General features: G+C 43.2%; 1 protein-coding gene and 1 long non-coding RNA gene across 2 annotated transcripts in view; one reads left to right on the top strand and one right to left on the bottom strand.

Annotated features, from left to right (window-relative positions):
• LOC147026436 (receptor-type tyrosine-protein phosphatase mu-like) overlaps positions 1–15406 on the bottom strand; it is a 458466-nt gene that overhangs the window by 174678 nt on the left and 268382 nt on the right. Inside the window, exons 13-14 of the mRNA XM_085883577.1 lie at positions 8468–9311; positions 1113–1167 (exon numbers count right to left, since the gene is read on the bottom strand). Coding sequence (XP_085739703.1) covers positions 1113–1167; positions 8468–9311 — 899 coding nt within the window. The remainder of the gene's footprint in view (positions 1–1112; positions 1168–8467; positions 9312–15406) is intronic.
• Positions 432–15406, top strand: part of LOC147026437 (uncharacterized) — a 42208-nt gene continuing 27233 nt past the window's right edge. Inside the window, exon 1 of the long non-coding RNA XR_015058343.1 lies at positions 432–1195. This is a non-coding gene — a long non-coding RNA (uncharacterized LOC147026437). The remainder of the gene's footprint in view (positions 1196–15406) is intronic.

Consider the following 15406-nt stretch of genomic DNA (forward strand, 5'->3'; position numbering starts at 1 on the left):
ACATTTTGTCCAGCAGTTTACGGGTTCATACAAGTCTAACACAAGCAAAACTGGAAGGACATTCGATTGACTGCATACCTCTGCCCGGATCCTTATCCGGATTTAGATATTCACCAAAATCGAATCAATTCATCCTTGTCACACACCCATCCTGTCAACCAAGTTTATTCCAAATTTGTTTATGATGTTTTGAGATATTGTGCTGTGTATTGTTTTTGACCCTATCTCTCAATGATGAACAATCACTTTTTAAAAATTGTATTATCCTTATCCTTATCCTTTTATGGATCCGGATCTTCACCAAAATATAATCGGTACATTCTCATCACACACCCAACATGCCAACCAAGTTTCAATCAAATCTGTTTACCACAACATTTTGAGATATCCTTCACACAAACTGACAGAGAAAGACAGACAAGGGTGAAAACATAAGGTAGATGGAGGTAATTATATCTTCAGTAGTATGATTCTGTCTTGTTCTTGCAATAATACCACAAGTCAAATATAAAAGAAAATAATATCTTTACATTTCTTGATGACTGATTGTTTTTAACTTTTTTTCTTTTTTTTTTTTAGCTGAGCATTTGCTTGTAAAAATTATATATTTGGCATCACCGCTGTAATGTACAAAGTTGTTGAAATGCAATATGTCTGAAATGGTCTATGTAATGGTGCCTCCACCTGAGCAAAGCAAAAATTATGAAACATAAATGAATGGACAATGATGATACATTTTGTTTTGGCAGTAAGCATTGTCGATGGGCAAATCACCTTTTGAAGGATAATGGTTATAACAACTACCTCGTCCATTGGCTCCTGAAATGGTTTTGAGATTGCTCAAAATTGTTGTGGAAAGATTTTTCAGGTCGAGTTGCTGATGTTGAAATTAATGGCAGGCATTAGCACATTATCTAGAAAACTGTGTAGGAAGGTAATGGTTGCAGGTAATGAATGTTTGTTTTGTTTGTTTTTTCCTGTATGTGATGTCTGAAGGCAATGTAAAAGCCCAAGTTGCGAGATTGAATTTTGCTTTCCTCATTGACAATTGTTTCTTGTGACCTTTCCCCTCCCTCTTTCTCTCTCTCACAGCCCCAACGATTCCTCATTACGGTGCGGATGCGCTCATCGATTGCACTGATACCACTGCCACGGTGCTGCTCAAGCCTGCGTTGGCACGTGGGGCCCCCATCAGGTAATGATTCCAACCTCAGCCAACTAATTTGTTGATAGGTTGCATTTTTGTATAATTTACAGTTGGGATTTATTTTTCTTTGTCTGTCGTTGTTATTGTTCTTCATTGTTTGTGAAATGTGCTAAAGAGTGGCTCTGGCTCTGAAGGAGCATAGGGAAATTGCGTTTTTGAATACCTGTACTTGTTTTGAGAATGAAATGAAACCGTCCATTTTATCTGAAAAAATCTGTGGTTTCACTAACTAGCCATATCACTATCAACCCAATTTATACACCTTTTTAGCAGAGATAAGCTGAATACACTTTTATAACCTGCTCAAGAACCATCGCTGAGTGTACACCTGTACTTTTATTCTTCATTTCTCCCATCTATGGAACCACTTTCCAGAGGTTGTTCTGTCTCACTCTTCCCTACATGGCTTCAAGCAAGCAATGCATCCCATCTCGTATCATCCCCAATTGTGACGCATGATCTTTGTTACACCCATTAACCTTTCCAAACCCAACCATCTTACTTTCTCGTTTGGTACATACTTTAGCATAATGGATCATCTTACTCCCGTCCTCCCGCTCCTCTTTTCCTGCTCATTCGTTCCCTTGGTATTTGTCCCACTTTCAGATCTACATTGCTCTTCCATCGTCCTCGCTCTCATGTTGAAAAAAACAAAAAGTCTTATTCCTGATGACTTCTTATTTCCAAAAGCATTACTGTGTGTTTTGCAGGATACTGTCCAAATTTAAAATGTAATAATGAAAAAACTAGAGTATGAATTTGTTTTGCATTTTCTACTTTGAAAAAAACTTGGCAAGAGTGAAAGTGTATCTCAAGCTGGTTTCCCACCCTTCCTCCTCCCTCCTCCCTCCCACCTCCTTCGCTCCCCTCTTCTCCTCATCCACGCTCATATTTATTTCATTGATGGCCCCTATTCTGCATGATAGTTCGCTGTATCAAGTCAAGGTCAAAGGATTGAGGCTTGTTGCAAATTTCTGACACTTACGGTTCGATACCGGTGTTTCATGCCATACATTTGTGCTGTTTGCGTAGTCTGATTAAAGTAATGCTGCAAGTCTACAAATTCTAGTCATCTGTATAATGGCTGAACAATAGTCAAAAAGCATCATCATTTACATAATGCACTCTATGTAAATGGTGATTTCCCAGTCTCTGTGGAGTAATGGTTAGAGCTGCACTCTGAGTCTGAGAGATTGGCGGTTCTAACCCCGGCCGAGTCATATCAAAGACTCTACGAATGGTACGTGCTGCTTCCTTGCTTGACGCTCAGAATATAAAAAAGATAGAGCACACTCTGACAAACATGGCAACCATTGAGCAGGCTTGTTGGGCCTAATGGCATCCTCCTGTGTTGAGGTTTCTTGTAAGGGAACCCATTTTAACCCAGCAAATGGATGTTTTATGAAAGAAAAAAAATAATAGGGTTTTCATGTTGGTTGGTACTCCTATCTGAACCCCTGGGTCATGATCCTCAGAACCCAGTGTTAAAATCCCAAACAGCATACGTCCATTTTCTACTCCATATAAATATAAAATCCTTGTGATTCATTACAAGAAGACATTGATGTCTATTAATATATTTCCTGCTTGCAATTGTTGTATGCAAGCTCCACTATGAGTCTGATACAATATAGCAACAACAAAATAAGATTTTCAAAACGTACTTCTTTATAGATGAGTTCATATAAGAGTTTGCATTTAAAAATTAATTCTCGATTTCATTAAAAATTAAGTGGTAGTTTTTGGCTCTGAATAATGAACCATGTAGTATTCAAGTGTTTGTTCACTCAACTTGTACATGTAAAAGGCGGCTGATAATTATTTCCTTTTTCGATTTCTTTTCACCACAAAGAGCTTCTTAAGGATTATTTTCATGTTTGCTGAGCAATGAGTTAGAGACAGCATCAGATGAGTAAGAGGTCTTAATGAGGCATGGCAGGTCAATTCTTTGCGAGATGTGCAAGAAGGAATTTGTAATTTGCTCGAAGTATGGACTAAAGTGTTGCTTCTGTTTAAATGTATACTGTCGGACATTTCGTATCCAAAAGCAAAAAAGAGCAGACTTCGATGTGTCGGCCTGGGTGTGAAGCATTGGAATGAAATTTTCAGTTGGACTATATGCTCGTGGAAACAATCCCAGGAAACTCAGATACAAACACTGCAATGGAACCTTTGTCAGTGGCTGCATATGATTATGCTATGAGTATGATTTTTTTTTTTGTGAACCCTTTCTTGCATACCAATCTCATTAATATTTTCAAACAGCTGTTCTAAAAATCGAAGCATATTCATGCAGAACTGTAGTACCTTCTCAGCACATCATGAGCTTGCCTACAAAACTGCATTCGTTGAGTAAGTGACGTGTCAACGTCTCCTGTCAGAATGCCAGCTGACTGATTTATGGAAAAGTGTTTTGAGACCTTCTCATGAAAAAAGAAGGTGCATTTGCATCTCTTGCCACATTAAATTGTGCTACGTTTGACATGCCACTAAAAGACACCGGTGCTGAGTGGTGCGTTTTCCGCACACGTCAAGGAGAAAAGCACGATGGTTAAACATATCCTTTACTGCTGCACGACCTGGGAGAATATGAAGGCTTCAGAAAAGCCTCGTCAAGAGAATAGTGACAGTTTTATGTGTTCTAAATGTGTAAATAGGTCAGGTGTCTATCCTCCATGCTTTCTGGCTTTGTATTTACAAGCTGTGCTGTGGAGAAGCCATTTTAGATTCTCAAGCAACTATTCAGTTAGTTTCCTGTTTTAAACTCAGGTGCAGAAAAACGTTGATCCATTATGCTTCAGTGCAAAACGTATGAACAAAAATGTATGTGTAAACTATTGTAAATGTAGATAATGAGTTTTTCACTGCCTGAGCAAATTGGATTTTATCTGAGAAATGAAGCAAAATACAGCAGATCCAAGTTTCTTTGTTTCAGTATTACATGATGAAACAGCCTTAATGATGGTGTGTGCATTGCTGTATTTATTCAAGATCTGAAGTGAGGTCAATTAGAGCAATCCTTGTGCACGCATGCCATGTTAATTGGAGCACAGTTGTGATCTCCATTCGAAATTGTAATTGTAATTTGACCCTTAGGTCTATTCAATAATTCAAATGTGTTATTGAGGTTAAGTTGACAAGTAGGAAATGATATTTGAAAGTGCAATATTAATGCACTATCTTAGCAAAAGGTACTATTAAATAAACTCCTTTCCATTAGTAAGATTTGCCCACATTTCTGATTTGCATAAACCTGAATATAATCAACAGGCACTGCATAAATAGTCAGAGAACCATGTCATTGCTGAGTTTCATAGCATCATTTTCAATGAGGAATGAAAATTTGCTGCCATCGAGTGAGCTCTTCTGTCAGGATGATTTCAGCTGTCATAGCCGTCTCAAAATCAACGATGGAGAATAGCATGAATCATGAAGTAGAAGACACTCCAGCAGACCATCAAATATCAATGTGGGAAGGAAGAGAACCCCGCAAATAGGTTACGCGAAAGGCAGTCAATGGTTCAGCTCGGATTTGCTCTGAGAGAGAAGAGTTTGGTGTTCCAGGCTGCTTGAAAGAATGAAAAAATGTCAACAGTGAATTCATGGAGATCATGTCTGTCCTTTTGCTGAAGGAAAGCCAAGAAGATCATTGCTGTGGTCAAAGGTAACTTTTGGTTCGGGTGGTTGAAAAGGAATAGGTATCACGGTCAGTGGATTAGAATGTGTGCAAGAGCTGGCATCTTAAACTAAGCCAGGTCGATATCAAGAACACCAAGAGGTAAAATTTTAAAGATTGCATCTGGCATATCTTCAAAACAGCTTGAGCTGTTATCTCACTGCATTAACCATGCTCCAAAAGAAAAGCTGAGCTAACATTTTTTTATGTTCGCCCAAACTTTCAAGGTTGGAGTTTATAAAAGTATGCAACTCATTGTACCAGAGGGATAATCAACCAGGTGTAAATGTAGGCATGAAAAATGACAGATATTGTACTAGGAGTAAAATAAAGTGTGTTTGGGGGGGGGGGGGGGTGGAACTCAGCTCACGGTGATTGGTGGCATCATTTTCTGCCAAAGTCTGGTCCATGTGATGACTATCTGGCCACTGACCCTGCATGATGGGGGAACGTATTGTCACGTCTGAGGCTCGCAAACTCAATATGCTTTAGTACCGGGAGCTTGGGTCCCATGAACACCCTAAAGGTGTAATGTAAAACTACATTCAATTACTCATTCTCATACTAACTATTTGTTCCCAAAGTTTTATGCCAATTAAGCCAAATTGGGTGGTGGAACACATGCATGATGTGTGAAAGGCAGGAAAATATTTCTTTATCTTTAAAATTGGGTTTATTTACAATGAAAAATGTGGAGAAGGTGAGACAGGACAATGAATAAGTACAGAACAGATCTGGCAATCAACAGACTCAAATAGGGAGGGAGGACATGCAATTGCCGAAAGAATGGAAGTAAATAAAACACTAAAGCCTAACCATGCAACTATGCCACCACACACCAAAATCTTATTAAGAAAGGGAAACCAGACGAGTGCTTTCCAATGCAAAATGCATGTTGCTTCCAAAAAATGCATGTTGCTTCCTTGTCTGATGCTCAGTGTTTAAAAAGGATAAAGCATGGATATGTGGAGAAGAGTAGCAGAAAGGGGTTTGGGGGAGAGAGGGGTGTGGGTAAGAGGTAGGAGGAGTGGGATACAGATGGGGAGGCGGGGGGTGGGGGGGGAGGGAGGACGTTTCCTCTATTTTGTCCTTCAACTCTTCTCTTGGTGTCTCCCCCCTCCCTCCCCCAACCCACTCTACTGTTCCTTTTGTCCTGTTGCATCCTGATCCATTCTGTTCAATGTTCTTGCTCTTCCACAAGCCTTGACTCTGTATACAACAAGTAAAAATGACAAAATGTCATGGCCCCCATTGTTTTAGTCATTTTGCTGTGTGGAGTTAAAGTGCTTGCCTATATTTATCTACAACTGAAATGGCCACCAGTCTACCAGTTAGCCATCTTTGATCAGATCACAAAATAAATTGAGGGGCACGTGTATGCCAATTGTACTGTGCTTTTGACAAGTTTGAACAAAATCGGACCATCCATGTCTGAGAAATTGTTGAGGACACATTTTAGCATCAAAATGGCCACCAGTTGGCCATCTTGGATCTGATCTCAAAAAAAAATGATGTGCATATGCAAGCCATCATTCATTATCCAGATGCTAAGTTTGAACAACACCAGTAAATGTATGTCTGAGAAATGGTTGAGGAAATGTTCAACATTGGGGGTTTTTTTTTCAACTAAAATGCCAACAGTCAGCCATCTTGGATCTGATCTTGAAAAACAAATGGCATGCTTATTTAAGCCTTCATAATCTGTGTGCAAAGAATGAACAAGATTGGTAAATGTACTGTATGTCCGAGAAATGTTTGAGGACGTGTTTGACACTGTATTTTTTTTCTTTTACAACTAAAATGGCCGTCAGTCGGCCATCTTGGATCTGATGTCGAAAAAAAAAATACGTGCATATGTATATCATCATGAGTTGTCCTTATGCCAAGTACAAATGAAATTGGTCTAAACATGTCAGAGATATGGTTGTGGACGCAGCCACGCACCCACACAAAAATTGAGATTAAATCCATAAGCCCCCATTTCAGACTAAGTCCAATTGGGACTAATAAAACTCATAGGTTGGCAACCATTGTACTGGCCTAATGGGCCGAATGATCTCTTTCTGTGTTGAAGTTTCTTTGAAGAAAATTTATTTATTATATACTGTGAGCCATGGTGTTTGTCTGTGCATTCGTCTGTCTCTCCTGTTTACGGCGGCCACTTCGCCTGCTGCATTTTGAAAGCTCAATATTCAATTTTGAAATGACGTGAGAACAGGCATGAATAATGTTGATGCCAAATTTAATGTTGCAAGGAGGACATTTGCCCGATTTTGAGACAAACTAAACCTCCACCGCTCGATGTTGCACCACCATTTTGCGGTGGGTGGTATAAGTATCTCAAAGCTTTGGCTCTGAGAGAAATCAAGTGAGAAATCTCAGAGATTTGGCTCTGAGAGAAATCAAGTGCGCAACCCAATTAACCTTCTGGGATTATGACTACTTGGTGGTTGAAATGTCAGACCTTTGCATTACCTGCTGGATAGCCATAATTAGGAGTGATGCTTTCAATTTTGAAGTGGCGTTTCAAACCCCGGTTTCCGAAAATAATTCTGGACATATTTTGTCAAAAAATTTATTTGCAGTATTTGTATATTTTATTTGGAAGGATCAATGAAGTTAAGGAAAGAAAAGATTAATTGTTTATAATTTGTTTTGTTTTATGATAAAATTGCTCAAATTTTAATTTGTAGTTTGTGGTTGCCTCGTGATTCTCAGAGCCTTTCATGAAAATGTTATGTTTGTCAGTCGCCTGACATCCCATTTCAAAGAAACATTTCAAAGCTGATGTGATTGGAAAAGTACAGTTCTGGAGTTGACCATTCATGAAACATCGATGTCCTTATGTGTGACAGACTAAAGAAAAAGCCCTTGAAACACTATACTGTGGTTGATGACATGCATAAATTAGATTTTTCTGTTATCTGAAATACTCACACTGAGCACACCTTTGTGCACAAGGAGACCAAACCCATCTCCAGGAAGATGTGTTTATTGCTGTGACGTAAAGAATAATATAGATATGATGAAAAACAATTATAGATGAGCAGAAAATCTTCCATTGTTGAATAGGAATTGACAGCACTGACAATTTATATATTTGTCAAAAGAGTTCTCTTCCAATCCTATCAGCTATGTCTGCAGAAGCACCTTGGTTCAAAAAATGCCATAGGAACAATGAAGGAATATTTGTCTATTCTCTCAAGCTTTTAAATTGCAGTTTATTGCACATCGTGTGAAGCCAGAATTGGGTATCGAAGCTGAATGTCTCGCATCAGAATCGTGCTTTGTGTTTTGGATATTCTGTAATGAGGGGACAGTGCACTTAAGCAGTACTTTTCACAAAACAGATTGAAGAGGACGACTGGTATAATCAGATATTTGATTAATTAGTAGAGATTCACTGCACTGATTGGCAGAGCTGCAGCTGGAAAGTAGACTAAAGACCGGTAATGTTCATACAGGGATATGGAACTATATGATGCAGGATACAGATCAAAATATGTGGCAGGATAGATGAGCTTCAACCAGCCGAGCAAAGTATTACCATGCAATGCTTTCACAGCATGAACTGACAAACAAACTGTGTGCATTTTAACAATGCTAGAGCACTCCCAGTCCGATGCCACAGCACTCCCAGTCTGACGCCACAGCGCTCCCGGTCCAATGCCACAGCGCTCCCAGTCCGACGCCGCAGCGCTCCCGGTCTGATGCCACAGCACTTCGGTCTGACACCACAGCGCTCCCGGTCCGACGCCACAACTCTTCCAATCTGATGCCACCACACTCCCGGGCCGATACCACAGCGCTTCCGGTCCGACGTCACAGCGCTCCCGGTCCAACACCACAGCGCTCCCAGTTCAACGCCACAGCGCTCCCGGTCCGATGCCACAGCTCTTCCAATCCGATACCAGCGCACTCCCAGTCTGATTCCACCACACTCCCAGGCCGATGCCACAGCGCTCCCGGTCCAATGCCACAGCACTCCCAGTCCGACACCACAGCGCTCCCGGTCCGATGCCACAGCTCTTCCAATCCGATACCAGCGCACTCCCAGTCTGATGCCACCACACTCCCAGGCCGATGCCACAGCGCTCCCGGTCCAATGCCACAGCACTCCCAGTCCGACACCACAGCGCTCCCGGTCCAACGCCACAGCGCTCCCGGTCCAACGCCACAGCGCTCCCAGTCCGACGCCACAGCGCTCCCGGTCCAACGCCACAGCGCTCCCGGTCCGACGCCACAGCGCTCCCAGTCTGACGCCACAACTCTTCCGATCCGATACCACCACACTACCAGTCTGATGCCACCACACTCCCAGGCCAATTCCACCATGCTCCCGGTCCGACGCCAAGGCGCTGCCGGGCCGACGCCACCGTAATCCTGGGCCAACGCCAACGCGCTCCCAGTCTGATGCCACCGCGCTCCCTATTCAATGCCACCGCAATCCCGATCTGACACCACCATGCATCTGGTCCGATGCCACCGCACTCCCAGTCTAACACCACCACACTACCAGTCTGGAGTTGTTTGGACTTTTTATAATCCATCTTGTGTTGGGTGTTCCAAAAAAACGAAAGTTTGATTTTTGCTGCTCCCTGATTTTGCCTTTGTTCCAATACCCCATAAGAACTTATAGGTCAAAAATGAACAAAATTCCATGATATTTTAGGGGTTCCTCAAGTTGGCACAATTATGTCCATTATGGAGAGGGCATTTTGCACTGCAATGTCAAAAAGCTCATCGAGGTCTCCTTGGAAAAACTATCCTTTCATCCTATATGACTGCTGTGGTTTTTGAAAATATTAAACAACCATATTAATTGTGAAGTGTACTACGTTGTGCATATTTGACGGCAAGTTGTCAGTTACAGTTTGGCAAATTTCAACAATATTGTGCCAACTTGAGAAACCCCGAAACATCCTCCAATCTCCTTCATATTTGGTGTGTATGTTTCTACTGTCAAATGGAACAAAGGCACACCCAGGGAGCATGAATATTCATACTTTTATTTTTTTTAACTCCTATTTTCAAGCACCCTAATCTTGTGCTGCACAGGGGATGGGCTCGTAAGGCCTAAATGTACGCACTGTGACTTTGCCCTTTGACGTTTTGTCCTATTTATTAAATATTCTTCTCCATAATCTCAAAATAAAGGCTTGTTGAAAATTTGATGACAATAGCTCAAGTGGTTAAAAAAAAAGGTTATGGCCTTCACAGACACACTGACATACATGCATATATACACACAAAATTGCAAAACCATATTTCCACTATTTGATAGACGGGCTAATAAAGCCATAATTTGTCAGTACATCCCCATTGGATGTAAACATGATATACATGCTTATTAACTATTTGTGTGTGGCAGGCCACGGTGGCCTCACTGGAATGTGCTGTTCAACAATGACCATGGCCCAACGTTATAGTTCAACAACCTGTATTGTTTGTTGCTGTTCAATGATATGCGGGTATGTTCAGCACGGCCTTCAATGATTGGTTTTGAATGCATTACATTCTAGCTTGTTTGTAATCAGGTCAGGTCAGGTCTGGGAGCATGTGCCAGAACAGCGCGTCGCTGCGTTCACATTCCGCCGGTACTCCAGGGGCCTCCGTCTGGCCATCCCCCAGGCAGATGCCAGGCCCATCCCCATCTTCTTGAGATGATGGTCAACCTGCTGCAACCACGAGGAACGTGGTCGGCCCACTGGCCTCCTCCACTCATGAGACTCCCTCGCTGAGAGAATCTGGTGAGCAGGATCAGCGTCAGTAAAACGAGCCACATGTCCATACAGCCGCAACTGACGCTCACGGACTATGCAGGTAACAAATCTCATCCGAGTCTCTCTCAGCAACCGCTCGTTGGACACAAAATCCGACCAGCGATAGCCAAGGATTCTCCGAAGAGACCTGGTACCAAAAGAATTAAGTCTCCGTCTCAGATCCTTGGTCAGAGTACAAGTCTCGCATCCATAGAGCAAGACTGGAAGTACCAAGGACCTGAAGACTCGGACCTTCGTCCTCCCGCACAGGTACCGGCAGCGCCACACCCCAAGATCCAGTGAATCCATGACTCCCCAGGCCCAACCCAGACATCTATTGACCTTTGACTCACAGCCAGCAGAGACATGAATATCACTGCCAAGGTAAGTGAATCTCTCCACGACCTCAACATCCTCACCACAAACAGACACAGACAGGAGAGCAGCATCCAAGAAGTCACCGAAAGCCTGGATCTTAGTTTTGACCCAAGAAACCCGTAATCCCAGCGGCTCCGACTCCCCATTCAGCACCTCGAGAGCCCCCAAAAGGATATCTAAAGTCTCCGCAAAGATGACTGCATCATCTGGAAAATCAAGGTCTGGGATCTTGACATTCCCAAACGATGCCCCGCAGCTTGATCTCTCCGACATCCTCCCTAAAATCCAGTCCATACAAGTGCTGAAAAGTGTGGGGGCCAGTACACACCCCTGACGAACTCCAGTAACAACTGGAAATTAGTCAGAGATGGTACCAGCACACTTCACAGCGCTCTCAGTACCAGAGTAAAGTTCAGACATCAGATCGATCAGTTTTGGTGGCACCCCACGAAGACCAAGAATCCTCCAGAGGACATCCCGATTCACTGAATCGAACGCTTTACAGAGATCAACATAGGCTGCAAGCAGCCCCTGCCGAAACTCTCGTCTGCGTTCGGTGAGGACACGAAGAGCAAGGATACGGTCAATCGTTGACCTCTTTGGTGCAAAGCCTGACTGCTCTGGACGCTGGTGCTCAAGCAGGTGGTGGCAACCCTATCAAGAATTATCCGAGCAAAGACCTTACCCGGCACTGAGTGCAGCATCACCCCTCGGTAGTTGTTGCAGTCTTGGCGATCACCCTTCTCTTTCCAGAGAGGAACAAGGCCCCTCTTCCAATCAGTTGGGATGATGCCTGTGTTCCAGGCAGAGCACAAAACTGCATGCAACGACACGAGTGCAGCATTTCCACCAGCCTTGAGAAGTTCAGCATGGATGCCACAGATCCCTGGAGCTTTGCCCCGTTTCAACCGGTTCACCGCAGCCCGTGTTTCCACAAGAGAAGGTGGACCACAGTTGATTCGAGGGTCAGCAACAGGGATTGTAACACCCTTGACGTCCAACTCGACAGTTGGGGGATCAGCCTGGTACAACCGCTCAAAGTAACCGGCCCAGCGGGCCTTCACTTCAGACTCCTCTGTCAAGAGCCTACCACTCTCTGCTCGAACTGCAGTGCTCCGAGGGATGGGCTTGGATGAACGTAATGCGCGAATTCCCCTGTAAGCGGGACGAGATTCACCTGTCCACAGGTGATGCTCTACCCCCTCACAGATTCCTCGCACATAGGCCTCCTTGTCCACCCTCAGTGCACGTACAGTTTTACGCCTCAGCTCCCTGAACAGCTCAGCTCTGCCATTCAGCCTGGCCCTGCGACTCTGGTCAATGGTATCCAGTGTCCCTTGAGAGACAAAATTCTTCTTTGCCCTGCGGTAAGTTCCAAGACATCCACTGGCAACATCAAGGACGGTGGTCTTGAAGGCACTCCACAACTCTTCAGGACCCCCCAAAGCTCCCAGACCCCCCAAGTGTCCACTCAGCCTGTTCGCAAACTCCTCAGCTACTCTCTCGTCCCTGAGCTTGCTAACATCCAGCCTAGGCTGGGATGGTACCATTCTCCAGGATTTAAGGTGCAGCTTTAGAGTTGCTACAACAAGCCTGTGGTCAGTATTGAGGAACTGAGCACTGCGGTAGACCCTTCAGTTCTGGATCATCCTCCAACGACCGTCAATGAGGACACGGTCAATCTCCTTTGCCACACCGCCAGCGTTGGAAGACCAAGTCCAGCGATGAGCTTGTGGGCGCTGAAACCATGAACCAGCCACCCTAAGTCCATGACTTCTTGCAAAGTCAAGGAATTTAGTGCTATTCTGGTTCATAGTTCCTGGCCCATGGGGACCAACACACACCTCATAACCATCCCTATCAGTTCCAGTCGATGCATTGAAATCCCCCAAGACTAGAAGTGTATCTCGTCTGGGGCACTGATCAACCACAGACTCGAGCGTGGCGTAGAATGCATCCTTCACGGTGAGATCACTCGCCTCAGTTGGAACATTAACAGAGACCAGGGAAATGACACCTAAGGAGTGACGAATCCTTAATCTCATAATACGCTCGTTGACCGGTGTTACCTCAATTATCATTGGGGTCAGCTTATTGGAATCAGCTACAGCAACTCCTTGGGTATGGTAACCATCATAGCGACCAGACCAATAGTAGGTGTAACCACCCACCATTATCTCGCCGCAATCCGGTCTCCGAACCTCAGAGAGAGCTGCAATCCCGATGTCTAAACGCTTGAGCTCAGATGATAACAGAAACAGGTGATCATCCTCTCTTAGGGATAGGACATTCCAGGCACCCACCCGAAGGGACCGCCTTAGGTTAACCCAAGGAGACCGCCGTCTGGTGGACGACAACTTAGCACCACTCTGACACACAATCTCGCAATCTGACCCAGGGATGTTACCCCGTGGTTTCCCTCCTATCCTCAAAGATTGGGGATCCCGAAGGCTTTGCCCCAATCCCGTCATCCGGTGAGCTGCCCTGCGAAGGGAAGCTGCACAGGAGGTACTCCCACGGAGTGGGTTTTCAGATTTTTTTTGCGTTTTTGTGTTTTGCGGAATGAAGGGTTTTACGGGAGCTGGAGTGCAAATCCTGCCACCAACCTCCTAATAAAAAAGTAACCCAACTGCAGGAGGACGTCCGCAGACACAGTTGGGCACTAGATATGGATGGCCGTTGGCTCACAAGGAGCTCCTCCGCCCTTTGGCAGGTTTTGTTTTTAATCCTGCTGGGTGTCCATATCCAAACACCCTCCTCACCAGAAAACCTGGTGGGGGAGACGGTTTAGTCGCCGACAACCCGACCATGGAACAGGTTAGTACAGGTTTACATGGTACCTGTAGCAGGTCACAGATCTAACCTGACCTGACATAAAGGTCGTTTGTTTGTAAGGTCAATGTTTAATGGCCAAATTTTTTTCCCCTTGTCAGTGTAGTTTTATAAGATGTTTTTTTTTTTTTAATGGTTACATCAAGAGTGCATGAATGATCACAAAAGTGGCAATGATTCAAGTGATTGAAACAGCAAGTGATTCGGAGTTTTCAAAAAGCAGTTTGTCCGGTGACACCAGATTATGTTGATAGATATGTTGGTGTTGATGGACAATTTGTCCAGCGAGACGAAAACATATAAAATTATCTGTTTTTACCAATCAATTATCAAACTGAGTCGAGTAATATTGATTTTGTGTATGAAAAATTATAGTTTATGATCTGAGTTTTTACCCAAAATGTAGTTTGTTGTGTTGGAGAACTTCACAATACGCAACAAGAAAAATGGCAATCAGACATTGCAGACCCTTACCAGGACTTGTTTTGTGTGGTGTTTGTGTAATTTTGAGTGGTGTATTTTGTGTGGTGTTTGTGTTCTGGTGTGTTACGTAATTACTGAGACATAAATAGAACTGCCACTTTATTTACTGTTGGCAATGATGACCTGGTACCAAGACGTCCCGCTTTGATACAACCCTGCTTTGATCGGACACTTGACCCTGACCCATGACGTTTATTATTTTTCAATTGAATTTGGAACAGGATTAAAATATATTCGATTTAATGAAATGGAAGACAAATCGCTACAGTCCTGCATTTGAGTAATCAGAAGGAACCCAAACAAGAAAAAAGGAAAGATGAAGTTATCAGGATGAACCTGGATAGGATTCACATTTCAGTTGCTACTCCTTGACCCACAAACCCATCCAGGCACAGCCAAGTGAATCTTATTCAAAAAAATAAATATAAAAATCAATAAAAAAGAACCTAGATCAAAAAAAAGTACATATATATATTTCCTAGCTGCTAGACTATGCATCCAATCAGGTTGAAATTTCAAACGTATATTCCTCATTACGACTAGATCATAATTGTGAAGTTTCATGAGGATTAATTAAACGGTTCAAGAGAAATATTTTTTTTAAAGATTTTCACTCAATCCAACATGGCTGCCAGACCATGTGACATCAATTATTTGTGAACGCCCTGGTATCCCCAAGGCTTGGGGAACATTTGTGTGAAGTTTCCCCTTCATCTGTCCAGCCGTTCTGGAGAAGTTTTTATTGGTTTTATGGAAAATCCAATATGGCTGCTAAACCATGTGACCTATGATGTCATATGTGTGAACCTTTTGTTACCTTCGCAAACTTTGTTGCGAAGGTTATGTTTTGATCGCTGTGTATTTATTTATTTGTGAATATGTGTGTTTGTTTGTTATTCGCATAACTCCAAAAGTATTGAACTGAATCGCAGCAAATTTGGTGGGATGATTGGCTATTATCTGAGGACCATTTGATTAGATTTTGGGAGCGATCAAGTCAAAGGTCAAGGTCAAGGTCATGAAAAGGTCAAAACCGTCTTTTTACCACAGCGCCGTCAATTTGTATCC

This window comes from Eptatretus burgeri, chromosome 5 (assembly GCF_056783735.1).
Source record: "Eptatretus burgeri isolate ZD-2024b chromosome 5, Ebu_testis_v1, whole genome shotgun sequence".
In the NCBI taxonomy this organism is placed as follows: domain Eukaryota; kingdom Metazoa; phylum Chordata; class Myxini; order Myxiniformes; family Myxinidae; genus Eptatretus; species Eptatretus burgeri.